The following is a 27,822-nucleotide window of genomic DNA, read 5'->3' on the forward strand; positions in this document are numbered from 1 at the left end:
ACGAGAGGCAGCATGTTACTTCAATTTTATTTGGGTGCAACCTCATAGAAATCTCTTTGAGAAATCACAAGAGAATATCACCAACGTGTATGTTCAGAATTATGTGATTATTAAACATCCTACATCCAGCTGTGGAGGAGAGTAAGTCTTGCTCTTCTGGGAGGGCCAGAGGATTTTTGTTTGGAGGAGGGATGGTTTGGGGTGGTTTTTTTCTGCAAGCCTGGTATGTCAGTAGATAAGGAGGTTCAGTTGCTGAAGAGAGTGGATGCGAAGGGAATCTATTAACTGGACTGTCTCAGAAAAAGAGCAGTTTTATTTCAGAGAATGCCTTCCAACTGGGTGAAAGTGACGGGATATAAATAAAACATTCGTATGGCTGGATCGGGGGAGACAAAATTGAAGGTGAAAGGACAGAAAAAAGTTTTGAATCTTGCTCCGTAAAATGAATCTTCTGCATGGAGCCCTGCTTTTCATTAGGAGCATAGCATGGGCTGAAATATCTTCTTTTTTTTTTTTTTTTTTTTCCTTTTTAAGACTCTGAATTGACAGCTTAGGAAAACCTAGCCTCCTCGGGGCAAGTCTGGCATGGGCACCGTGTGTGCACATTGTCCTTTCCAGCTCCATCTGAACCCCCAGTCAAACCTGGAGAAAAACCCTCATGGAGAGCTGCTCTGCAGTGCTGGCAGGGACTGGCCCCTCTTGTAAGGGTGGTTTGGGGCTTGATTTTTTTTTGCCTCCCCCCCCCGCAGTATTAGCTTACCAGGCTACTGTGTGTGATTATGAAACTATAAAAATGCTTATATTTATTTTGGATTATAAATTTAATTTTGCAAGACCTGAATACATTAAATGAAAGGGCTGCTTGCCGTCTGACTGATTTACTGTGCAATAAAAATAAAGAAAATTGCAAAACCCAAAATTGTTAACAGCATATAGTGGGGAGAAAACCATTAGGGCATTTGTGCCTCTCTCATTTCTAGGCTATGAATAATTTTGGCAATATTTTTCAGCACTGTCAAGGCAAAGCAGCAGTTCGTATCAGCTGCATTCGCAGACGTTTCATTGCCATGACAACCTCGTACCAGATACATGTGCTGCTGTCGATTGTCAAGCCTGTCGTCAGTTGTGACCTGCAGCTTGACAAAGGAGCCTACCTGCATAATACATCCCATGTTATCTCATTTGCCCACACAGATAAAAGTATACTAAGTGTAAAGAGCCAACCTGTGAACTAAAGGGAGTTTCAGAAGCTCCTGCTGTCTCTGGATTTCCATCCTGCTTTTCCTCAGAGGACAATTCTTTACGTTTTGAGACGCTTCATATCTTGCCTTTCTCACGCAGCTTCCAAAAGGCTCCGTGTAGCTCCATGCAAAGGATGCAAATGGTTGATCCTTCTGGCATGTATATCCCAATAAGTTATTGCAATGAGGTCGGAATATGTTTACCTTGGCAGGTCTGGTTTCACCCTTAGCACACAAGATCCATGGGAAGGTGCACACTGTGGTGTGCCTGGAGCTTTTTAGTCCTCCTGTGCTTCTGAGTGCCCAACATGCAGCACTGCTGAAGGGCCGTGACTTTCCGAAAGCCCTAAGGCTGTGTCTGGAAGTCAGATGGCCTGTGGGGAGGGGAGGTTAAGCTGTATGCCCAAGAATACACGATCGCTAATCGCTTTTTTGATGCTGTAAGCTGTGTATTTAAATTGGCTGAAGAGAAGGTCAGCAGAAGTTTTGCTGAATAAATGCATACTTCAGCACTGATAGAAGTTTACTCCCAATTGAGAAGAACTGCTTCTGGATAAATAGAAAGGTCATTCAGTTACTTTTTTACATTTATTTGTGCTTTCTGCATAGAGAAAGAAATGGTGCAGGAAGATGCTCTAAGGAGGCAAATCAAGTTAGCTAGCTTATCTACTATAGGGGAGAAATTGGGCATGTTGATGCTCTGATTGCTGTCTTCTCTGACTGTAGGTAGGAGAGACCTGCAGCACTTTGCATCTCTATTCCGATCATACGTAAACAACAGTTTGTGTGTTGTTCCTAAGGGCCGTACTATTACAGCAATGCTAAAATAGGCATATTTTACTTATTGCTCTACTGATACGACATCTATACAACCTTAGCCCAAGCCAGTGTTATATGGACATAAACATTTTTGATTCACCAGAGAAAAGTAACATTTAATAAGAAATGAAAATGAGATTGCCAGCGTTTCTCTAATGGAGTGCTTTTTAACACTTCCACAAATTTTCTCTTGAAAACTGAGGATAGAAGATAGTGATTTTGGTAATTGCAGGTATTATATTGCCTGAAAAGAGTCAGTGCATGATCACACCTTCTCAAATCCCAAAATTCAGGGTGAGAGTTTGAGTGTGCCTGGCTCTTGGCGTCAGCCTGTGTGTCCTCCACCCAGGAGCCCTCCTGAGGTGGCCGCTCTTCCTGCGGCTCCGGTGCCATACCCGCCGTGAGATACCGGTGCTGCTGAGGTGGTACCCAGTGCTCTGCACATCAGGCTACAGAGACACAGCCGCAGCAGTCAGAGGATCCTCGCTTTATTTTGCTCAAAATTTCAAACTGAGTATTGCGGGGGGGGGTGTTCTCCTTTTAGATTGAATTATTCAGTAGTTGAAATGAGTAAAATTAAAGATTTCTAGACTAGTGGCATTTGGAATATAAGAAGGATAGCAAAATCTATTTCATTTGAACTCTAATCTCTGGTCATGTATAAAATGAATAAAATGCAATAAGTGTGGAGAAATATGATTTATAACAGCAGCTGAAGTCTGGCACTGAATACCCTAAAATACCAAGATTGTATGTCAGTCAATTTAGCAGTGCAGCGGTGAAGGTGAAGAATGAAATGAAGGCTTTCTCTGATGATGTAATCTTTGGAAAAAATGACAGATGAAGAATTATTTCTAGCTCAAAAAAGCTAAGTGCTCAGCCAGCGAGAGAGGGAAAAGCCATTATTTTAATAATAGAAGTTGGGGATGTACATTACTTCTGTTGCACTTTGTGTTTGTCTCTCTTAGTGATGTGTAACTTATAGTTATTATAACAAACATGAGTGTCAAGCAAGAGATATTAGACAGTTCTGAGGATTGATAATGGGATTTCTTGAGCTATTCGCTTCTGTCTGTGCTTGAAATACAGCCACACTCAGCTGTGACTGCAATTTCTTATCACCTGAAGGCCCTTTAGTGACCCAGGCGAAATGATTTGGTGGGTCTCAAGACACTCCTCCTGTGGACAGACATCCGCACTGGATAACAGCACATCACAGCTGAGGTCCCTGTGGGAAAACTTCATCCGTTTCATAAATTATTCCGTCAGCTTATGGACGTGTAATTAGTACAGAAGAAAAATGAAAGGAGAGGTACGTGCAGCTGTTTCCCGGCTCTCCATCGCCGTTACCTGTGTTAACAGGTACAGGACCGGGAGGGCCCATCCTCACTGTAACCTGAACGTGGGTCGCAGCTTTGCCCACGCCTCTGGCTGCCCGCCCACCACCCTCGGATCTGCAGCAGGGCACACATTTCTCGTCACCATGCCGGGAACGGCGGCATGTGCTGTACATCCAGAAGCAAAAAACAGGAGCAGATGAATCCAAAAGGAGACAGAACTTCATCTTATTTTAGTGGTGGATCGCGCTTCAAACATTACTGTCCTTGCAAGATTGTTTTGCTGGCACATCCTTCTGTGCCAAATTTCTACTTCAGAGAGACAACAAAATTCAGAAATCCTCATAAAATCAGTTCCAGGGAGTCATCAAATCTTGAAACAATTTTTGTTGACTTAAGCCAGGGCCATCACTGTTCATTTCTTGGCTGAGCAACTCCCAAATGATTCTAAGTAGTTCACGGGCATCTTTATTGTCTCTGTAACTGATACAGAAAGTAATGATGTCTCTTTTTTCCAGCAGATGTGGAATCTCTGCTGAATATAGTCTGTATAAACTATTTGACTTGTGGGGTCATCTTTGATACTGCTTCCATTTCTCTTTTAGCCATTTGATGCCCTTTGAAAGCAGCAACACGCTTTTCCATTGCTGCTCTATCCAATTATCTGAATAATTTAATTTCCTTCTAGATAAGCTGCTAGAATTTATCTCAAAGGCTGGAGAGACAAAATTCCTCCTCCTTCTGCATCTGCATCATAACCCTCAGAGCAAAGTGCTTTAACATTTGGTATCTTGAATTATCATACAAGTTACAGATATAATCCAGAAATATTTCTTTTTTCTGATGTATGCAAATTTCTTGCACAAGGAAGTTCCTATTATAAGGGAACAAGCTGTATAAAATATTCAGCTTTAATAGCTAAAGTATATTTAAAATACATACATTTACTTGATCTTGACTCTGCACGTTTGCCTATGAAATGCAAGCTGAAAAACAAGATGTGTCGGGTACTCCTAGGACATGAAAATTTAAGTTGGCTTTGGCAGTGTGACATTAGAAGGAACAGTTTTATAGTGCAGGCAGAGGGAATTGGAAATTAGTCCTTTTAGACCTGTTTACTGCTGTACTGTCTACCTTTGTATTTGGCCTCTGCAGGTGGTAATCTTTCAGAATATGACCCCAATTTTCCTGTTGGTATGCTAAACCTCCTGCTGCTAGAAACATATTGAAACATAATTCATCACACTCATTACCTGCATAACTCTGGTGTACAACATTGTCATTGCCAAGCTAGTAACCACCAGGACCAGCGAACGTGACGGCATTTGTAAGCACCTCTAAGGGTTCATCGGCATTATCACACTCTCGCTCTTTCCCCCAGCATGATACCTGTGCAATGGTGTCTGTCATGTTTTGCCATATCGTAAGGAGGGAACGAGATCCCATCTGGCATGTTTGTGACACGGGGAATTTCACAGCTCTGGGCATGTTCTTCCCTCAAACCTCTGTACTTCATGATGTGACTTAGAGCAACTTTTCAGAACATCACAGGCTGTCGTCAGGCAGCCAGAAATATCAGACCCGACATCAAAGCTTTCTTTAGTGTTTACTAACCGTCAGCGGTTTCTCTGGGCAGGGGAGAACCCCTGTTTCTAAAGCAGCCGTGGTTATTCTGCAGGTCGCCTTTGCTGTTTGCAGCGTGTGGCATTCTGCGAGCGATGGTGGTGCTTCTTGTGTGCACCTGAGAAGTGGCCGTCCTCGCCGCTGTGAGCTGGGGCGAGAGCCATCCCTCCTCCGCAACAACACGTGCTGGAGAGGGGACGGAGGTGGAGACGGGCTGAGGGGAGGCGGTGGGGTGCACAGGGCCAGGGTCCCTGGGGGCACAGGCGTGCAGAGTGCTGGACGTGAACACCGATGTTTCACAACTGAATAATTAAGGTAACTGAGGGGTTTACATTTCTGTTTAGAAATGCTGTTCATAGCAACTTGATATGGGTCCTGAGGTGAGGTGGTCTTGGAGCCACGATGGTGACATCTCCAGGAGCATCCAGCTCCTTGATTTGACTTTGATTTTGCCCTCAGCAAGTCGGTCTTTTAGTTTCTAAGGGCTCTTTGGGTAAAGTAGAAAGATCTTCTTTGCCTCTCTGCAGGTATTTTTTGAAGCTGGTGCATGTCAGAGAGAAGACCATACCAGTAAAGTAGGTTGCATTGCATTGTTGAGGTTAATGGAGGTGCGTGTTTTGCCACAGGTTGAAAGGGTGTCTGAGGCTGTAAGTTGTGCAATGCATACAGCAGCGAGGCTGTGTGCACGCTCACGTCCGTGTCAGCCGTTGTACCCCCAGGCAGAGCTGGGCAGTGACGTCTTCAATCTGCCACCATTGCCCAGCCCAAACGCCACGTCACGTGTTGCATTTACTGCGCCCATGGCAGCAGACAAACTGAATTTTAATCCCTCCCAGAACTAGAGCAGAACTGGGCCATAGCGAATGGTTATTTATAGTCCTCGAAGCCAACATTTACAGCAGTAACTCTTAGACTGAGTCCCCTGTGTGTTTACTTGTCCAGGACAAGTGAATACTGTCATTAAATGTAATACTTCCTGCTAACGGCCACTTTGCTTTTGGTCACCTTTGGAGATGAAATTGTGGAGACTTGGCTGATGAGTCAATGTTGCAGCGTATATAACATGCAAGGCTTGGCTAGTTTCCTGAAGAGATTAATGGCGTTTTGTTTTCTGCTTCAACCGTGGCGATTCTTCAAATCTGAATCTTTTCTCAGCTCCCCCCTTGTTCTCTTAGTAGGAATAATAATTGTTTCCAGTTAAATGTATGAAAGAAACTCAATGTTTCTGTGATGATCTATTAATTATTACTTCTGTAGTTTATTTGGAACTCTAAATTTCTGTTTAGTAAGGATAAACATAGAGATCACATCTAAAAAAAGGCACAGAACAGTCTGTGAAATTTAGTCATTTTATTATTAGCAAAGAAAAAAAAGCCTTCAAAGGCATATGAACCTGTTGGAAGAAAGAGTTGTCTTAAACTGCACTGACAAAAAAAATAATTTAAAGGCAAAATGTTTCTCCCCACCTGTGTGAGGTGGTCTTCTGAGCTTACCGAATTCTCTACTGTCCCGCTTCTGGTGTACTGGGGCGGTGGTAGGGTGCCTGGCCGGGGGTTCGGGTTCTGCATCCCCTCTCGTTACTGCAGAGCTGCCACCACAGGATACATTTTTTTGCTCCTGTTGCTGGATTTCAGCGCTATGCTGATATGAGCTCTAGCATACTGAGGGCTGGCAGATAGCTGATGACCTCTTGAAAGAGTGAGACGTGATTGTTATTACTGGGTGTAAAAGAAAAGTAATTTGGGGGCTACTTTCCAAACTTTAATCTTCTTTACCTTCATATCTCTGAGGAACTGTGATGTTACTCTGTAGGTACTTGCTGTTCCCATGGAACTATTTTTGGTTTTCCATTACACTGAAATATATCCACAAAGTTAACCTGCAGTTTTTTCTGATCTACCAGATGTAATATTGTGAGAATTTCCAAAGGACGCTAACTTAATAGACCAACTATTTTCACTGATGAAAGCCATCCAACCTCAGGTCTGCTGCAACCAGCCAGTAAAATGATTCCTCTCAGACACACAAAGCTCCTTGTTGAGCTGTGGAACAAACATAGGTTTAGCCTAAAAATCGGTTTGCAAAACAAAAAAACCCCAAACCATGGGGCTGCACACGTGCCCCAAAGCCTATGTGTCCCACATGGCACGTGTACTCCCGCGTGCCGGAGACGTGCAGCCCTCCACTGAGCCTGGCCTCTGCACCGGGTGCAGCTCAGATCGGGGTGTTCGTGACCAGTGAGTGTTTGATGAGCTGCCCTAGTGCTGTCAGCCTGCAAAACAACCAACCATTAACGGGAAATTTTCTGAAACTAAAATCCCATCATTTCCTTCAGTGTCACCTTTCTTATAATTACTAAGCACAGAATTTATAATTAAATGGTATGACTGATTCTGTGACATTCCCATAGACATTTCACAAACTTATTTGCGTGCCTTGCTATTTTGTACAGTAATAACTGCAATCAGCATAACTACTATGATTTGTTTATCAAACGTCCCTTGGGTAGCATCCGTTGTCATTTGTAAAACTTAGTGAGCATCACAATTTACATACCATTGCCTGTCTCACGTTGCTGTTGAGTTGTGTTTCTGAAGCACCGCTGATGCTCACCTCTGCAGAGGAACGCGGTTGTCTTCCACACGCTGTGAAAAGTACACACCGGACAGTACCACAGCACAAATAGGCAAAATTCGGTAAAAATCTTACAAAGAAGGTAGGCATTATATCTTCACAACAGGGATCAACGGGTAAACTTATGGAGCAATGGAATTAACAGGTTGAAAAGTAAGGAGAAAAGAGCGTATTAAATAATCATCCATTCGTACCCTTGAATAAAGAGAGTCCTGAGGAGCAAGCGTGTGTAGTCATGGAGTTGATGGCTGTGTCATAGTGCCTGTGTACCGGGAGACCAAATTAAAGTAGCACTGGGAACCCTGGTTTGACATTACAGCACTTGACTGCTTGACATTGCAACGTTTAGTGTTTGTCGTAAGTATAGAGAGTGTGTGTGTTGGCATATGCGTGTATTTTCTGCCTATAAAATATTCAAATATTATAAAAGTATGATGGACGACTGCTATAGTGTGGATTGTATTAATACCATTAGGAGCAGTAGGTTAGAACAGCGGGTGAGTGGTGTAGTCCCTGTCTCTCATCTATTAAGTGACCTCCTGCAACTGGAAATCCCTGTCTTCTGGATCGTTTGCCAGATGTTTGCCTCTTTTGTCCAAAATGCTGGAGCCTGGTGTCCACGGGGGTTTTTTGTGATCTTTTTTTTTTCCCCCAAAATAATGTTAGCTTAAAAGAAAGGGAAACCGCTTCCCCTAAGCGCTGCTAAAACCTTCTAATCTAGGAAAAGAGTTTTGTTTTTTTTCAAACTGCTCTATTCTCCAAAGGGCACTGCTAAATGACAGCTTGAGCAGCTTATGATGCTTAAAAGGATGGGGATGGAGGCAGGGGTCCTGGAAGTTGTCAGTAGATAAGCTTCAGGGCGGTGTGGTATTATGTGCAGTTGAACTGGTACCATCCAAGTGAAGAAAGCGAGTGTATGTCTGTATCCGCGGGAGCTGGCAGCGGGAACCCGGGATGTGCATGGGCTGCTGGAAAGCCGCAGTGGGGCATGAAAAGAGGATTACTGAGCCAGGCCGGTAAAGAGAGCTGACAGGACTGCTTCACACATAATATTTTATATTTCTCAGACAACAGGAAGTGTACAATCCTTGTGGAAAGACATGGTTGCCTGGGTAAAGTTGCCGTTGCCTGAAACTTCCATAAATCAAGCTGTCTAAGGAAATGAGAATGGCGTTTGCTTTTACAGCTGGGTTTTTTGGTTTGGGGTTTTTTTCAGTTGAGGGTATGGTGCTGCCAAAAGGAGGGGGTGGCACTGGAGGACCTTCACCCACCACATAGCCCATGCAGGGCTGTGGCCGCAGCCTGTCCTCCATACCACGCAGACCCTCGGTCAGAGGGGCAGGAAGGGTCCCAAAAAGGGTGCAGGCAGCTGCTGATTCTTCAGTCTCTCTTGAATGAGCGTGGTTTTAGGGGTGCTTTGTGACTGGAGATTTTTGTACGGTGCCATCTGCCCTGGGCCCTGGCCGTAGGTCACTGGAATATGGTGTTGCTCTGTGAGAAAGGCGATATAGCCCCTGGCAGCGGTTTGAGTAACAAATGGTGGACACCTTTGTTGGAGGGAGAAGGGCAGTGGTTCTCCCTAAGCGAAGCCGATTTAAAGTCAAAGTACAAGAAGCACAGGTTTCACTGGAAAACAGATATTTTCCTTTTTTTATTTGCCTTTCAAGTGATGTGGTAACTTTGGTGGGTAGGGGCGTTAGACACTAAAATGTCTGAGAACACATTTATATTCAAGTCTTTTTACTTTCCATATTTTTGCAAACATATAACGCAGTGGGAGCTAATTTTAATTTTTATTAAAAAATGTTTCTCATTCTTATATTTGCACAACATAATGTAGAGGATGAGATGAAGTCTTCAGATGACCTGGAAGTCTTGTGGGAGATTTATAAACTGTCTACTTCATATGTAAGAACACTTGTTTTAATTCCCATATAAAAGTGAGACAAATTGGTTTGTGATAACGCAAGTCCAAAAATATCTCAAGTTACCACTTTATTTCCATATTACAAAATAACACAATTCACTGCATAATTAGAAAGCTGAATTAGATAAAAGGAGCAGTTGCTCCTGATTAGACTGTAAATGCAAAGCATTAGCCTACAAAAAGTATTTCTGACTCCTAAAGAGACTTTTCTAAGATCTGCAGCTATAACTTCAGTTATTATGTCCCAGCAGTTGGAAATCTATCCACTGGGTTAGCCAAGACCGAAAGGCCTGATCCTGCAGTGCTTTACTTCTGAGAGTAATCCTAGCTCATGCAAAATCATCCATTGATATAATCTGCTCTATAAAAAATGCTGGTTATTAGATGTGTGTATTCAAGACCAGTCTAATTTTCTCTCAAGGTTTTGAATTTTCACCATTTGCATGAATAAAGCAAGAATCTGGAAAACATAGAAATCTAAAATTCAAATGGAAATCCTTTATGTAAAATAAATGATAAAATCTAGGTGCCTTTGCATGTGAATGATATCCTTAGGGCTGAGTTTTCTCCAGGGCGCTGCTTCAAAGTCTGATGCATTTGTAACAGCAGTGTGTTAAGTTTAACATTAAGTTAAAATTTTTCAAAATTCGGAGTCTGCTTAAGAGAGAGAAAGAGAGAGATGTGACTGGGGATGACCCTCCAGAATGACTTTGGCCTTTATGTCGTAGCAGATGTGACTTCAAACCCTCCATGGGAGTGGGCTTGTAGAGACCAAGACGACACTGCTTTAGAAAGCTTTGATTTCCACTGGCAATGCCTAGCTCAATCCCAGTTCTCATTATGTCAAGTTCAAGCATCTCTCACTAAATCTGCATCTTAATTTGATCTCAGGTTTGGAAACTACCAGGTTTCACCAGCCAGCTGTAAAAGGCATGCATGAATTATTAGAATCCCATTGTCAGTTAAATCTTATCCTTTGTATTTTAAGTCACCCATTTGCATTCATCTAAAATGCTTTCAGAGAGTTTATCAGAAGAAGTGAAATAAGAAATGAAATAGTTTCATGTAAACTGCATTTTTATGTTTGACTGGTAAAACCACAAAGCAGAGATAAAATACATAAAACTAAGGCTTTGCATAATAAGCATATCTATTAGTTTCCCTTATCTTTATAAAGCTCCCATTTGTCATGAGAAGCATTGTGTGTCACTCATCCTGCCTTGTTCTACAAAAGCTCTTTTCTCCCCTTCCTTTTATCTCCCATCGGCATTTGCAAGGTAGGAAACTTGACTGGCGTGGTGCTGCAAAAGACCCCGTTGACTAAATAATCGTTTAACCTTCAACCCCTTAATAGCAAGAGGAAATAAAAATTAATACCTGTGTGCACCTAGATAAAAACATTACTGGCACTCTGCTGGTTGCGGCTTTTGCAATCGCAGCAGCCCTGGATTAAGGGGAAGACATTGGGTCAAACCATCCCCAGGGTAAGTCACCTCCAAGTCAGGCCAGATCCCCACTGGTGTAGCCCATGGAAAACCGCGTAGGGAAGCGGCTGGCCGTAGCATGTGGCTGTGCAGGTGCTCGAGCACTGGTGCAGAAATCTGCCCTCAGGAGCAATCTCCAGCGATGTCTCAGGAAACCTGTGCCCACCCACCCGAAACACCCGTGTCGGGAGCAGCGGCTCAGAGGACGGCGAATTACTCCGGTGGTAGATTTTTGCCGGTACCTGCAAAACCACAAGCTCATCAAATGTAGTTATCCGGCACCTGCGCAGGCAGAGGTGGCCTCAGTGCGGGTTGTGTGTCCTGTTCCAAAGGAGCCGTGCAAAGAGGGTCCCCTTCGGAATCTTTCTGAAAGGAAACGTTAGTATCGCATATCAAACTAGTCAGCTCTTCCAAAATTCAGAAAACGCCACGCGTAGGTAACAAATACTTCTCGCACTGAGGATCCATTTGAAAACTTCGTGCTACATAGTGCTTTTAAAAGCAGCTCTTACTCAAAATGCATCTTCCCTTCTGCTTTTCTAGGATTTTTAGCTGCTGTCCCACACAGTGTGTCTATGACCTATGTGTCTGAGCGTGGTGATATAAAGTTATTTTGCTTAACTGACGAGTTCGTCAGAATTCCTATGGGGAGCTGTTGTTTTCCATGCTGAAGAAGAAGTGGGATTTGGGTGGAGAACATCTGTACTTAAACATAAATATGCTATTTCTGTCTGTGGAACATAAACAGCTAATTATGTGTGTTATGCTGGCAATGCTGTGCCATTAGCTTTTCTCCCCCTTTTTTTTTATTTATTATTTTTTGTCCTGTGGTCCAAATTCCTGCTTTCTGTATAAAGGTTTTTATGTTCTCCAGGAAGGTGAATCAAGAGTTAGTTGCAAAACGTTACCATGCATTTTTCACCATATTGCTACTTGAACAGACTTTCTGCGAGTTCAAGTCATTGGAGATAACTGCTGAACAAAACACCGCTTTGAAGTGCCGATACATCTTCTGTACTTGTGACAGAGCTCTTCACCAACATAGATCTTTTCTAACCTTGTAGAAATGTAGATCTCATTCAGTAATACTGCTTAATAGATATTCAGTGCCTGTCAGGTTTAGTTACATATCTTGTATACAGAAACAGAGGTAATTCTTATTGAACACGTGTTACAGAGCCACATCCTTTTCAGACTAAACCAGGAGGACTTCAGACATTATTTAAGCAAGTTTTCTTCCCAAGTATTAGCAGAGAGAGGTTGGTCTGAATACAGAGCTGAGAACCAGACAGTCCCTAGGTGTAATGTAATTTGTGAAGTTTGCTGTCCACAGCATCTTCCTGGCCTTTAGAGGTGTTGGTACCTGCAGCTCCTATAGCAATCGCAGGAGCTCTTTGTAAAATAGAAATAATAATTACCTTACTTAGCAAGGATAAAAGCTGGTAGTAAGTAAGTTACAAACACTTTGAAGATAAGGTGGGTATCTTCCTGTTTATCCTTCAGCCCTTAAATGTTACATTCTATATATTTTATTTCCAATTTTCAAAGATGTATTGAATTTAATTAATGAATATTTAAGTCTGTGTATTTATATCAATGCAATACACTTGACCCCAACTGAGTTACAGCTGATTTATGTGAACAAAACTGAAAGGAGGATCAGCTCCAAGGAAGCAAATGCATTGCGAACTGTCTTCTCTTTTAAATGTTCTTATAAAATAAATAGACATAGTGCTTACGTACATAGAAGTAAAGCTATAGAGTATGTCTGTAGTGTAACAACATTCAGCTGCAAGGTATAAGGTGAGGAATAACCACCCAGGTAGTAACTCCGCAGTGAAGAGCAGCAGGCAACAACACTACCAGACTGAGAAAAAGAAACATCGTGTTTCACAGCAGTGCTATAAGATAAATTCAGAAAATAATCCTCCAGTAAGGAGGCTTCAGCAGAGCACCACACCGGCTTGGAGCATCGCATCTCGGTGAAGCAGAGGATCGACGGCAGTGTCCAGGTTAGGGGGAGACAGAAGGACCTGAGGTCTTCCCAGTGGCTGAAGTTGGGAGAAATTGCCCTGTTACCTGTCAAAGACCAAGGGGCAACATGGTACCATACTGCTCTTTGAAAGTTCTCCAAAAGACAGTAACTATTTAGATATATAAAAGAAGGTAACGGAGGGCGTGGTGGCCACTTGCGCTTTGTTTCACCAGGAGAGGACAATTAGCAGCTTCGTTCAGGTACAGACCAAATGTTTTGGAGACCTGAGCACTCTGCAAGAGTTTGGTTAGGAGGCTGTGCAACCTCATTCAGAGGACGGTTTTAGGACACGGGTAGACAGGGTGATCCGTCAGAAGTAGTTCTGGTGTAAATGGCTTTTTCTTGGGGTAGGGTTTTAGACGAGGTGACCCCTTGGGCTCCCTCCCAGCCTCGAATGGTGTAGCTTGTCCCAGCCTATCTTTTCACAGGATGAGATGGGTTATGTCCCAATGACCTGACTTTGGCAAAATTTCTGGGAACATCAGTGTCATTTCCTTCTGATAATGAGTAAATAGAAACTGAGAAAGCACTTTAGTTTTTGCTTGTGTGCATCTGTATGGAGACACATCCGTGCACAGCACGATTTTTATGTTTTCTGTAAGGCTTTTTATTGCTTCCACTGGTGGTCTTAATCACTATAATAGCAACTGTTATGTAGATATAACTAGCAAGTCTGGAGACATTAATATTTTTACAAATATGGGAATTTGGAAATACCTGGGCATAGTCAGCATTTTACCCTGCCATTATATTTATTCATAGAGTTTTTCCATCAAAAATTCAGACTGATTAGCACTGAATAGGAGGAGAAGAGGAAATAGTGTTCTGAAGAAATCACCCTCAACGTGTAATGATTTTCCCATTTACATGGAATTACCGTATATTTAATTTTTGAAGAGGATCCGCAGAGACTTTGCTCCCTCTTCAGCTCCCTCACACCTGTACTGTGCTGCCTCTCTGCTTTTTAAGTTTTAACTGTGCCTCATCCCCTTAAGTCACAAGAATTGCTCTAGTTTATCTATTAAGTGTATCCTCTGAAAAGATAATTAAAAAAAAAAAGAAAAAAAAAGGCTTTTCCACCCCTGTATATTTGCATGTTGTAGTTACATACTGTGGAGTATGTTTTTAAATCCTTGTGGTTTCTTTGAATACTCATCTCATGGCAGTACCTGTTCTCTGACTTGCATATATACTATTTTTTCATAATAAGCATAGCTGAATGTCACGAGCACACAAATCATTGTGTATTCTCTGCAAAGTTATTTCAATGAATTGTAGAGAATTAAAGTATAGTAAAAACAAATAAAATCCCACTTTCCTCAAATTTTTTAAAAAAGTAAGATTTTTTTACTAACCTGTATTATTATAGTTCCTCTTCTATAACTTACAGTAGACCTAAATTTAAATTTATACTAGCATTATTTCAATCCAAATATGATCTTCACTCTTTAAATAAGCAAACGGAAGCTATACCATCAGCATACAGTAGAAATTGTATTGTTAAGGACACTGAAAGTTTCTAGCATTGAGCCTCTAAAGAGGCTGTTGATACCGCAGGTAGCTGATGTGTGTTGGACCTCACGGTGTTTTGCAGTGCAAAGGTCTCAGCTCACGCATCTTTGCTTGCAGACTCATTAAAAATGCTTTTAAAAATGCTTTTAAATGGTTACTTAATGTTTGAAGTACTACAGCCTGCTTCCCAGTCATCTTATTTGTAATAGTGTCTCATGTGTTGTGTCTCCTAGCTCTACATACAAACTACCACACTTACAATATCCATGAACTTAAGTGCTTCAGTGGCCCTGGGGATGCTTTACATGCCGAAGGTGTACATCATCATCTTCCACCCTGAGCTGAATGTCCAGAAGCGGAAACGCAGCTTCAAGGCTGTGGTCACAGCAGCAACCATGTCGTCACGGCTCTCGCACAAACCCAGCGACAGGCCCAACGGCGAAGCCAAAACGGAGCTGTGTGAGAACGTAGACCCAAACAGTGAGTACTGCTGATCTTCTGTTCATTTGCTGGCTGGGGGTTTTGGAGATGTTGACCAGTATTTGAGTTGTAGGGACTTCATATTATTTGGCCTTCTCAGTTAAAGATTTTTGACGTCTCACATAAATATAATTTCTTTAAAATTCTCTATTTCCTCCTCACTTTTTTGAGTTGTGCCAGCTGGCAGCAACTCCTCACAAAATGTTTGGTAGCTGTGAGTAACTCCTCCTCCTTTCCCTCCTCTGTGAGTGAGAAATCAGTCCGGCATCCTTCAGTACCGGACCCTTCAGCCTGTGCCAAACTCAAACCTTCCTAACCCTGGCAGGTACAGTTTCCAGGATGAATGGAGGGACAAGGACCAAACTCATTGATAACTCTGCTAACCTGAGTTATAATTTTGTTTCTTGCAAAGTTTCTTTACAAAAATCTCACAATCCTGGAAGATTCCCATTTAAGGATTTTATCCGGTCCTATAAAAGTGCATGCAAATCTTGCCACTGATTTAAAAGGAATATAGATCGAAAAGATGCTTCCAGTTTCCTTAATGTGCATAGCATGGTATATTGTAGCACAAAATTACATACTGAGGCCATCAAATTTGATTTGCATTTGAATCTGGAAGGAGTTGAGGAAGGAGACAGCTGCACAACTTTGCAGCATATTGGAAAGGTTTAGACATGTCTGCAGTTTTTATGAAAAACAGATCTGAATGTAGAGAAATGCCCTTTCCTTGCCCATGATCCGTTCATCCATTTGCTGCTGAAATCCCTGCCACTTCTTGTCTATTAACTGCCGTCTGAATATCTGCCTCAAAGCAGAAACTCTGCTGTCAAAGCAAAGTGGAAACAGCCAGCAAATTATTGACACAGCACTTTTCCTCCCTTTATTCACCCCTTGAGTATTTTTCTCTGATGTCTTACCATGCAGGTATACAAAATATATTCTAACTGGAAAAACAAAATTTGTCTCTGGGAACTGAACTAGCTGAACTGTCTGAGCTATGATTCTGACATAAGACAGTAAGGAAATGCTTCTCATAGATTAAGGGCCATATTATGCCCCCTCCAGTCACATTGAACAAAGCCCTCACTGCAAGAGCAAATAAATGTATTTCCCACGTTAGGGTATTACCCAGCAAGAGTGAGAGCTGCAGGGTCCTCTCCAAGTCAAATTTCTGTTAGGTAACATTGGCCACGGTGAAGGAACCCCTTCCACTGCCTCTGGTCTCTAAATCTACTCCTCGGTGTGACGCTGCTGCTACTGAGGTCGAACCCTCCGGTGTGCAAACTCCGACTGCTCCTCGAGGTGTTTGGGCAGCATTGCTACCTGAGACGGCCAGCTCGGAAAAGGCCTGTGAGGATGGAGGCAGAGGAAGGGCAGGAGGGAAGGGGAGGACTTTGAAAGGCAGCTGGGAAAGGGCAGGCGAGTGTGTGTTGCTGAACTGCATTTCACTAATTGCTGTTCTGGTCAAATGGGTTGGAATTAGTTTCTCCTCCAAAAAAAAAAAAAACCTAAAAATTTCTACTCAAAGACTTGAACAACAAGAAAAATGTAAAAGTTCCGATGATGAAATGTTCAATGTAGAAAGAGAGGTAGAACCCTGTGGGAACTACAGCTGGGGGGTTCCTTCTCTGGGTTTCCCCTCCTGGTCTCATTCTCTGAGATGTGCTGCATCTTATTGCTGTTTTCAGACTTCTGAGAATATTCTGCCCCTGCCAAAGATCAGTCAGATTTTTCCCTGGGAAGGAGATATGTTTATTAAAAAGAAATATCACTCACTTAACCCACCATATTCCTGGTAAAATACAACATTTTTTCATCCAGGACTATATACTAGAATAAGTTTTTAAGAGGCAGGAGAAGTGAGGGACAGAATCCCCCCGCTTGCCGAGATGTACCACTTTCTGCCTTAAGCATCCAGTCTTTAGTCCCCGTTTTGTTAACACTGATTTAAAGCTGGGGTAAAGTCCACTGGGATTAAAACCCTCATAAATTCCAAATTAGTGTGCATGAAGGGCGAATGCTTTCTGTGAACTCATTTGCTTACATGTAGGATTCTAAAGCATATAAATTTGTTTGTTCAACCTAGCCAGTCAAGAAATGTGCAATACTATTAATTTATATGTCTTTCTCCAAGTATTGGGCTTTTAAATTTGTTATGGTTTGGAAAATAAATTTTCTTTTCAATCTTTTAATTATTTTTATATATAGTACCATCTTTTCATATTATCAGCTGCACCTACTACTACTATTTCATTCCCTGGATATGTGTGTTAATAAAAGCTATTAGAAAATCAAATGAAATAAACTACTGCTGTACTTAAAGTATTTGGGTACATTTAGTCCCAGCGTGGGCTACTACTGCAGTTAGTGGGAGCTTTCCTATAGCGTTCAATAGGTTGTCAATCAACCCCCTAATCAGGCAACATTCAGCATGTGTGTCTATACAAGTAATTCACTGAATACCTGAATTGAGTTTCTTTTTTTAAAATTTGAATATTTAAAAAAATGTTTAAATTTCCAATTTTAGGTGGAAAAATTGAAAACCGTATTAATGAGCTCAAAAAAAGCAATGCCATCCAAGCAAATGTCCCCACATTTTCAGTGAAATTTTGGATGTGGTCTCAATAAATGAATAAGGTTTTGATGTTTTCATAGCAATTTAACTTCAAAAAATATTTTATACAGCGGATGGGGAAATTTTCAGGATTTTACCAATTGGAAAATAGGACATGTGAATTAAAAATTGCCCCAGATGCTTGCATCAATGCTATGTGCATTTTTTTCCCAATCTCAAATATCTTTCTTCAAAAGAAAACAAAAACAATGTATTGGCAGTATCTCTCTTTTTAAATTGGTTTGATCCGCTAACGATGGCTGACTATTACCTACAGAGGCGGAGGGGAGGTGGTCAGCTGCAGCAGGTGCCTTCCTGGTTGTGACCTGCTGCTCTGAGGAGCTCAGGGTGGGAAGTCCTGCTTGTGAGTTCTGTACCGGGCTCCTCTGGAGCTCACTATGTCAGGCTGAGAGTAAATTAATTGAAGGGGATTAAAGGATGAGTCTGAGACTCATCAGCACTGTGCAAAGCTAGCTTAGATGCAGACCTGGCTTAGCTACCAAGTGTTTTCTCCTAAGTGCAAAAGTACAGCTGGGTTTTCCAGTTTGATTTTCTATTGTATTTCCTGGTGATGCTGCTTTTCATGGCTTGCTCAGGTACTGGAGACTGGAGTTGCCATTTCTATTGAAAATACACAAATATTTCATATCTCCTAAGAACCGATTAACACTGAGCCACCAGCATGGGATTCATGTACCTCCCAACATTGGGGAATTTGGTGACTAAGCCCAAGTTTATGGCCTGTCCTACTTACATGCCAGAGTCAAAACCAAAAGCAAAATGTGGATGGTTTTACAGAAAAATAGCCTTGAAAAAAAGTCCATGATTTAGTAAACTTTAACAGAACGCCTCATGAACTGAAGATGTGCATGTAAAACTGGAAGGCCTATAAATTACCTGAGTGACTTCCTAAGAGCAGGTGGTCCTCAGCAGCAGCGCTGAGCATCGTGTGGAAACGCTGCACACAACTCTCGGGTGATCTGCGGGAATCTGAGCTTGGAAAAAATGTGCAGAGCACTTAGGAGAGGTGGGCTCAAGCACTGGGGTTTTAGTGTGAGTATAAAAGAAGAAACTGCATTAACATGGGAGGAAAATCACTTGAAATGCAGTGACCTTATTTCCTGACCCATCAGGAGGAACAGACACTCACTGTGTTGCAGCTTTTTATTTAGGATCTATGGGAAGCAAGAAATTTCGCAAGTTGAGCTCCCCAGTCGTGTCCTGGGAGGGCTTTTGTGCTGAATGGGACATATTAAGGACAAGCTTTTCAATCTAAAACTGTGTTACTTATAAAAACTCTCTTAATCATTCCAGTTTGCCATATGGTATGTGCATGTTTTACTCATTCTACAGCTTTTTCCTGCTAATACATGTTTGCATCAGATTCAGATGAGCAGAATTTGGTGCACAGCAGCTTTCATCTGTGTAACGAGTTCATTCTGCTCTCATGTGTCTTTGGTCGAATATCATACTATTTGAGAAGATGCTTCTCACCAAGTCTGAAGTTGAACAGATAGTGAGTGCCTCTGCTCCCTTGTCTGCTTGTGTTTCTGCTGCAAGAACAGAGTGTAAGACTATGAGAAAAACATTTGAACCTCCAACCCATACTTAACTTATATTGAGATTTACATGTAATTGCTCCTTTTCCTTAGCAACTTGCTTTAATTCATGGCTTTACCAAACACAGCGACAGGGAACTCAGCATCTCGGTTGTTTGGTGATGAGGAGGTTGTGCTTCTCGCAGGCTGGACGAGCAGACCTTACTGGAAGGGCGTTTGCTTTCGTGCATTTCCCTCTTGAAGCAGCCATGAGAAGGAAACCGAACTGCCCAGTGCTTCCTGGGAGCGGCTCTTCTGGGAAGATGCTTTCTTGCAGGAATCGGGGTAGGGTCTTTCGGGACTTGGCGGCACAGGGAGTGTTGGTCTTCCAGCATCCCCATTTCCAATCTCATGGGAAAAATCTCACAGTCTATGAGAATGGCTGTGGTCAAGTTTACCCCCCCCCCCTTTTTTTTTTTTTTGGCTTTTCTCTGCTGTACTGATAAAGCTCTGAAATCAAGATGAGTATTGCAGAGTAGCCTGGTAGTATACAGTATCGGACAGGAGGCATGCAGCATCTCTGTGGCAAAGACCAAGTGCATCAAAGTGACAAACAACTGTTGGAAAGAAAGAGCAGCTCATGGGAGGAGACCGCTTTCCCTGAGGAGTTTAGCTGAGATTTGTTGAGAAGTGGCAAAGGAAAGGTGTGTCACCCTGGCCTAGCCAGAAAACTTTAAGGTCTAAAAGCTTAAAAGGGTCTAATTTTCAGTAGGGTTGTAAGTTTGTGGACTTTTAAGTTAGCAGGTGCTTTGAGGGCTCAGTACCTGTGCAGACATATTCAAGATGATTTTTTCCCTTTCTCCTTTATTTAGCACTAAGTAGAACTTACCTGGCCGTTGATTCAGTTTTCAGTAGTGAAGGGCAATCGCTGCCTGTTGTCTCCAAACAGACCGGGCATCATTTGCATGTTTCCATTTCAAAACGGTGCTTCCCTGTGCGCTGTCAGCTCCCCTCTATCGCAATGGCAGCGAGAGCACTGTGTGTCCATCCTCATTTTTCTCCATGCGTTGAGAATGGACACTGACTTTGTGGGTTCCCATCAGTAAGCTGTGGATAGTGTATGTGGAACACGAGCATCTCCTGTCTCGGACAGATGTGCAGACACCTCTGTGCAAATGCTCCCGTGCTGTGTCCTGGTGTGTTTGTGTATTCATTCCCGTTCATCCTTAACATCACTGACATGACGTTGCTTATTACATCTTTCCAAGGAAAAAAACTAAAATGGTTGTCCATGATGCCGAGGAACCCGAGGGTGACTGCCTGGGTGAGGAAGGACTGGGGAGTCTTAAACTAAAGCCAAAATGTTCCAGAGTTCGCTCAGGGCAGAGTAAAAAAAAAAAAAAAAATCAACCAGACCTGCTCTTTTCTGAGCAGCTGCTCCCATGTTCAGAGGTACCTGAACTTCTGTGAACTGGTTCATTTATTTCTAAGCCAGAGTTAATTTCATATAGTGGCGCCTCTCAGCTTTCCACTATTACTGCTCTAATCTGAGCTCTTCAGTTGGATTAATGTCATGGCCTCCATGACAGGGCAAAATTTGAAGAGTTTATTGTGAACAGACATATTATACATACCAATGTATTTACTTTTCCTGTAGACTGCATACCACCAGTAAGAAAGAGTGTTCAAAAATCTGTTACTTGGTACACTCTTCCACCTACTGTATAGCTTTTGCCTGCTTTCCAAAAAGGTAAGGAAAAATCTAGCTTCTTATTACTTTATTCTCAAATTATTTATTATGATTATTATTACATACCTAAATAAATGAGGAATGTGCATTAGTGCAGCTATATTAAAACAAGTATCTAACTTAAAAATTGTTCACGTATCTGTTACCAAAAGCTCCCATGTGAAGGGCTTGCTTTGAAAAGGGGAGACCCAGGACTCGGGTGATTTTAATCCCTGTGCTGTGCCCCACCAAAACAAGGGACTGGTGGTCTTCTACTTCCCACCGGTGGAGGTGGATCCCAATAAAGCCTTTGAAGATGTAGATATTTGATAATAATTTTAAAAAGGAACAAACAAATCATCAAAAGTTAATTATGGCAATCAGATCTAACAACTAACAAAATGTTTTCTGAGTCATTTCTAGCAGCTTTACCAGCAGGGTTGCCTGGCAGCATAAAAATAATGTTTGCTAACATGTGAGCAACCTTCTTTACTCTAAAATGATAAATGGCTCAAAAAAAGTTTGCAAAATATTTTTTTCACCGTGGGTGATCCCAGTGACCGCTCCTGAATAACCACGAGTGAACAATTTTTGAGGGCTGGCTTTTTCTAAGTGTTGTGACTGCCTACGTGGTGATCTTGTGAGCTGATTTCGTATTTGTGACTTCATCAGCCAGGAATTACTGCTTTTCTAGTGAAATTGGGGGAATGAGAAAGCATTTGATATTGGAGACAAATAACTAACAACCATTAATAAATATTTCTCATATCTGCAATTCCGTGTGTGTGCTCAGACGGCTTTGCCCACTCCTTTGGGGCTTTGCCCAGGTATGAAAGGTACGGGCCTGGTTGCTGCGGTACTGTGCATTTGGTGCTAGAAGAAATTGCTGTATTCAGCCTTCAAAATGTTTAGCTGGTCTCTAATAGGTGAGAACTTACATCAGCAAAGGTAGGAATGTTGCTTGAATTGAGTCTCTGAGTCATAGGGAAAGAAAAACCTAATATCTTTAGCTGGTGTAAATTGCCACAGCTCCAGTTTCAATTCAACTCGAGTTCTTGTGAAGTGTTCAAATTGCTTTTTATTGTATTTGAATCATGCCCATTATTCTAACTTACACAGCTCAGGCAGAAAGCCTTATTTAAGGTGTGAAGCTCTTTATGAACATCAGAATGACCTGCCTCACCGGAGGGCCAGAGTCAGAAAGGTTGGCGGTGGCTGGTGTCAAGGGAAATATAACGAAGTAGTCAGAGAGGAGAAGGGGCCACTCAAAGTATTATTGCAAATCCAATGTGAAAGAGTAAAGGGCAACTATGTGAAGATGAAGTTGCTAAAGGAAGGGGATGAGACAAATAGGAGGGAGATAGAAGAGACCTTAAATCTAAGGAGAAATAACTTTTTTTTTTTAAATAAAATTTTAAAAAGGTTTAAAATTTAAAGAATTAGGAGCTCACACAGATTTCTAAAAATTATTTTTTCCATGTACCATTATTGTATAATGTAGGGAATTGCTATCTGCAAAGGCACACAAATAATTTTGTCATCCAAATCCCATAAAAAGCAATTGGACATTCAGATTCTTTAAGCAGATTTTAAAATTTGGGCCATGCCAAGCTATGAAAAATGCTACAGTTGGGAATGGTTTGGGCTTGTGATGGTCTTGCCCACACCAGTGCTCTTCTGCATCAGGTATTGTTTTCCATTTCTCACCCGTGAGTGTTTCTGTTCCAGCTGGGCTGGTTGCTGTAGCTCCGGTTGCTATGCTTTGATTTGTTCTTCCAGGAATACAAAACAAAGAACAGCAAGAAACAATATACTGTATTAAAAGCAAAGCAATGATATCAGGAAAACATCAACTTAGTTGTAAATTGACACTTGTTTTGCTAGTAACATATTTGTATGTAGGTATGAACACAGTGCTTAAGCCGTTACTTGACTATATCAATTTCTGCTATGTGATGCATGGAGAGATGCATTTATAATGCTTTTAAATTGTTTCCTGTGAGTGACAAATAGGAATTCTTTACTATTGAGACTGATGAAAATACCAGGCTTGAAAAATTCTATGTGGTATCTGGGTCAGGGGAAAAAATTGTCCATCACCTGGACAAGGCAAAGAAACACCAAATGCTTTTGTAGAGCTATAGAGTCACATTTGGTACTGTGGAAATATCTGCAGCACTTTTCTCCTGATCCCTCTCCAAGCAATATGCTTACAGGTCAGGAGGAAAAGACAGTCCAGTGACTAAAATGCTTGTGATATCTGAAAGACCTGGATCCATCCCTTGGGCTTTCAGAGCGTCCCAATGCAAGGCTGGCAAGTGGTGCCATGCTCCCTTACCCTTGCGCTACCTCCCGTGGATGATGATTGTGAGATGCTCGTGCATTGCAGGTGGGATCATGTAAGTCCCAGAAAGACAGCTCCTCTCTCCTGCTGCCTTCTGGACTTAATGAGCAAGGACCATAATGTTTTGAGGGCAGCAGTCTGATGCTTCGTGCCGAGGTCAGTGAATTCTTCTTCTAAGCTGGTGCAAAGACTGTGGCTTTCTTCGACGTGTCTCTTCAGCACACTGGAGTTACTGAGCACTTTGCTATGTATATAGTACGTACTGCTTAACAGGGATTCGCTTTGGTGTAAGAAGTACAAAGGAAACCATGACACGGGGTCCCTTTTTGCTCCGGGAAGGACCTGAGTGGTGCCCATGAGCTTGCTGTGCTCTGAAGTCTGTCAGAACATTTATAAAAGCAGTCAAGGAGAAACTAAATGGAGAGTGCCCCCCTGCTTTTTTGGTTGGATTATTATTACTGAGCATTGTTATTTCGGTTGCTTTTTGCAACAAGATGCTACTGGTAGTCCTTCAGCACTTAAAACTGTTTTAGCAGGGATGATGGTGAAACACTGCAACTCATCAGCAGCCTTTTATCGTTTGTCTGTCTTTTCTGCTGAACTTCGACTCGATCTGGGCCAGATGCTGAGCATCTCTAAACTACAGTGGTCCCACTGCTTTGAAGAAGAAAAGTCAGTTGATATTAGCTGAGGCTCTGGCCTCAGATTTTCAAACAGCAGCTAACCTTTCCACCTTAACTATGTGCTGCAGTGCTCGGCTGTGAGGGGTTAAGGACACAAAGAGGAGCAGCTACCTGCTCAGCAGAAATGATTTCTGAACATTGTGCTGCGGCTGGCAGATCCTTGAACTTTGCATTCCTCTTGAATTCACGTTAGGTTTCCCCAAAGCTGGTCCTGCGCACTGCTTTGGGCAATGAGTAGATCTCCAGTAGTAACTGATTTAATCTGAAAATGCCAATCATTGTACCTCTCTGCAAGGGCAGAGCTGGGAGGGTTGGCTTTTATACAGAGCGGGCCATTAACACCACTGAGGCTGTTAAACAATTATAGTCGTATTAGGAGTGACGGTAGCTCAGCCACAGTCCAAGGCAGGGGCTCTCCTCCCAGGGCTTGCGCACAGTGTGCTGCTTCCAAAAGGTTTTCAGTTGCTTTACAAGTCATTTTTTGCTTGATCTGTATGCAGAGAAATTTCCATGGTGATTGCAAAGTGTAATTTGTAAGGTATGTGCAGCGCCATGTTGTGTGAAGTCATTATGTTTCTTGGTCATATCTCTCCTAGAATATATATGCAATTACTTAGATTATGCTATAATGAAGCTGTTGTGATGTCAGTCATGACATGGTTTCAAACTGATCTTGGGCTTATGTTGAAAGAGGTAAATAGTTCGAGTTACCCTCTAGTGCCAAGGATTTTCTGTGCCTCTCCTCCTCCTGCATGCAGGCCCAGGGACCCCAGAGCACCCCCAGGGACATACACCATCCAGCAGCAGCATCTCTGGGGACTGGGCAACTCTTTGAAGGCTTTGGGTCCAAATTGTGTGGTGTTCTGTAGCTTGTCACGCCTTAGAGTATGTGGTATAGAATAATTATTTCCTGGATTGAAGCGTCATTTTCATTTTAAATCTGGCTAGTTTCATCCTGAGAAAGTGCTCTGTGTTTAACCTCACTTGAAGGATTTTCTATTCAGTGGAGACTGCTAAGAAATGAGAATTTGCAGTCAAAATTGATAAGCAAAAGACTTTGACAGGTCTCACTGCATCTATTTTTATTCTAGAATGGCTTACTGAAAAACTTAACATTTATCATAAATTTCTTCTATCAATGATATGCTTATTTTAAAAGTATTGCACAGAGATACATCCAAATAAGTTTGTGCAACGCCCCAAATTAGTTCCTAACACATATTTTTCTGTTTCCCAAGTTGTAAATTATTTTATCGACACGGTAGATTCCACTTTATTTGGCTGATCATGGTACGAGTCGTGCTGGGGGTGACCCCTGCACTGCCCTGGGAGCTGCTGGGGGTGTAGAGCCCCAGATCTCGCCCTCGGTCTGTGCAAGAAGCAGTGAGGAGCGATGGCATCTGCCTCCGCCGCCCGGCACGGCATCGCCGGCCACAGAGTGCGGCTGCTGCAGTGGCACCCTCTGTGCCATGGTCTGTAAAACTTCATCTGCAGAACGGATTTCAAGCAATAGTGGAGGCGCTCAAGCATAAAATGTATGAACAAATTCACTTCCTTTTTTAGCAAGTTTTTCAGTTAAAATCAGTTTTCTCTCACCCTCCTGGAGGAAGGCTCAGTTCTTGAAGAGCACACACTTCCCCCAGTTTCCTCTAGGTTAGAAAACATGAGTGCTCTGAACTACAGAAATTTGATTTCGGGGTTAGGAGTTGGCTGGTCCCGTTCCTCTGCAGGAGCTCGGCTTTGCATTTTGTTTTCAGCGACTTTTTACTGCAAAACCTGAGCATTTTCCCTGTTCTTAACTGATACTTAAACTGCTTTTTACAGTTGTTTTGGACATGGTACAAAGGACCATGAACGGGTTGCCCAGAGAGGTGGTGGATACCCCATCCCTGGACACATTCCAGGTCAGGTTGGACGGGGCTCTGAGCAACCTGATCTAGTTGAAGATGTCCCTGCCCACGGCAGGGGGGTTGGACTAGATGACCTTTAGAGGTCCCTTCCAACCCAAACTATTCTATGATTCTATGACCATGCCCTGCCCACGGCACGGAGTTGGACTAGATGACCTTTAAAGGTCCCTTCCAACCCAAACCACTCTATGACTCTATACCCAGGCAATAAATGGGAAATCGAGGGAATGTCTATTTTATTGCAACAAGGTCGCTGCAGCATCGGGGCTGGTGCCTTTCCCTGCGTCGTACACCATGTCTTGTCTCCTGCCTGTGGCACAGTCCCAGATGCTGCAGTCTGTGAGTCCCTTACCTTGTCACCTAAAGGGGAGGACCAGGGCAAGACTTGCTGTGTTTCTTGTAGGGGACTTGCAGAAATACTGCTCAACATTGATTGGGTGGCACTTATTAAAGCTTTAGCGAAAATGTGTTTGCAACAGACTGTATTGTAATTGCTCCCCCTCAGGAACATTAACTCTTATGTAGTTTTGCAGAACAGTTTGATAAAGCAGATAAAACACAATTTGCTGTTGTGCCACACTATGAACCATAGGTGCATTTTTTATTTTCCATTTTTTACAGTTCAGAGGTGTGGTTTTTTTCTCCCTCTTCTTATCATCACCACGTACTTTTTCTCCTGAGCTGCTTTCCCAGTGGTCACTCCCTGTTAGGGATGCGTCTCTAACGCGCACACGCTGATCAAGAGATGCATACAGATCCCTTCCACGCACCGCTAGGCTCCTTGCACTCCAGTACTTTTGCAAATTTAAGCTGGAAACTGGCACGTACGTATTTATTCCAGAAATTACTTATGCAGTAGCACATATTTTCCAAGCTGTAGCCCAGCTACATTTGATGAGGTTGAACAGTTGAACAACCTTTAACTTTGTACACACCAAGGGGTATCTGTAACAAGGCCTGTTTTCTACAGGTACAGTTTTGCTGGTTTGATATTATCTTACATACTTTTTAAACTAAAAGGTTTATACAGATACAACCTCTAAAGAGATGAAGACATGGAGACCTAAAGTGCCTTAAGACCAATATGCTGGAAAGAAAATACAGTTTGGTATGCTCTGAAGAGTGACAAATGAAACTTCAATGTGCTGTTTGATGGGTTTGCCACATCCATTGGTTTTGGTGAGTTCCCTTTCCCATGCTGTCCTCAGACCCTTCACCGCCAGCGTGGCTGGGGGCTCCGGGGCAGAGCAGAGCCCTCCCCGTCCCACGTGGGGCAGCTGAGCAGCACCCATCCCCGCAGCGACCGGCATGGGGCCATGGTAGCTGCTCTCTCCAGATTTCTCCTTTAAAAAAAAGGAAAAAGCAGGACTTTTGTTCCGAGAACGTAATTCTTCACCCCTCCATTTGCATGTTCACATTCAATTTGCATTTTAATTTTTACCAGTTTCTCAAGGTCTCAATATCCATTTGAATCAATGCTGTCCTTCAGCTTTTATGTATTCACGACAGCATCCTGTTGCCCGGCAGCCAAACTAGTGCCAGAAATTATTCTCTCCCTAACCATCTTCTGAGTGATACAAGGGGGGTTGCAATTATCCTTCTTGGCAATACAAGGTTAGCCTCTTCTCATGACATTTCAAACTGTGAAGGGTATCCCTCACAATGGATATATATTTTTTAAACCATGACAGCACTTTGTATGGCTGAGAGCAGAATGTGTTTAAACGTTTCATTTAAAACCTCTCAGAAATACGTCTTTTGCAACTGTTGCTTGAATGAGACCTAAAGGTAGGTCAGGGGAAGCCAAGTCTTCATCCTTTTGACTTTGTTAAGCATAGTTGGACTCCAGCTACTTATGATATTATTATTATTTTTTAAAAAATATTATATGGCCAGGAAATTTTGCTGG

General features: G+C 42.4%; 1 protein-coding gene across 3 annotated transcripts in view; it reads left to right on the top strand.

Moving 5' to 3' along the window:
- GRM7 (glutamate metabotropic receptor 7) overlaps positions 1–27,822 on the top strand; it is a 317,851-nt gene that overhangs the window by 268,548 nt on the left and 21,481 nt on the right. For 2 of the 3 annotated variants that reach the window (XM_076346707.1, XM_076346709.1), the window contains 2 exons: positions 14,846–15,092; positions 20,905–20,997. In XM_076346707.1, coding sequence (XP_076202822.1) covers positions 14,846–15,092; positions 20,905–20,975 — 318 coding nt within the window. In that variant the 3' untranslated portion in view covers positions 20,976–20,997. The remainder of the gene's footprint in view (positions 1–14,845; positions 15,093–20,904; positions 20,998–27,822) is intronic. The other variant, XM_076346708.1, reaches the window with a different exon arrangement.

The sequence above is a fragment of the Aptenodytes patagonicus genome, chromosome 8, assembly GCF_965638725.1.
Source record: "Aptenodytes patagonicus chromosome 8, bAptPat1.pri.cur, whole genome shotgun sequence".
Taxonomy (NCBI): domain Eukaryota; kingdom Metazoa; phylum Chordata; class Aves; order Sphenisciformes; family Spheniscidae; genus Aptenodytes; species Aptenodytes patagonicus.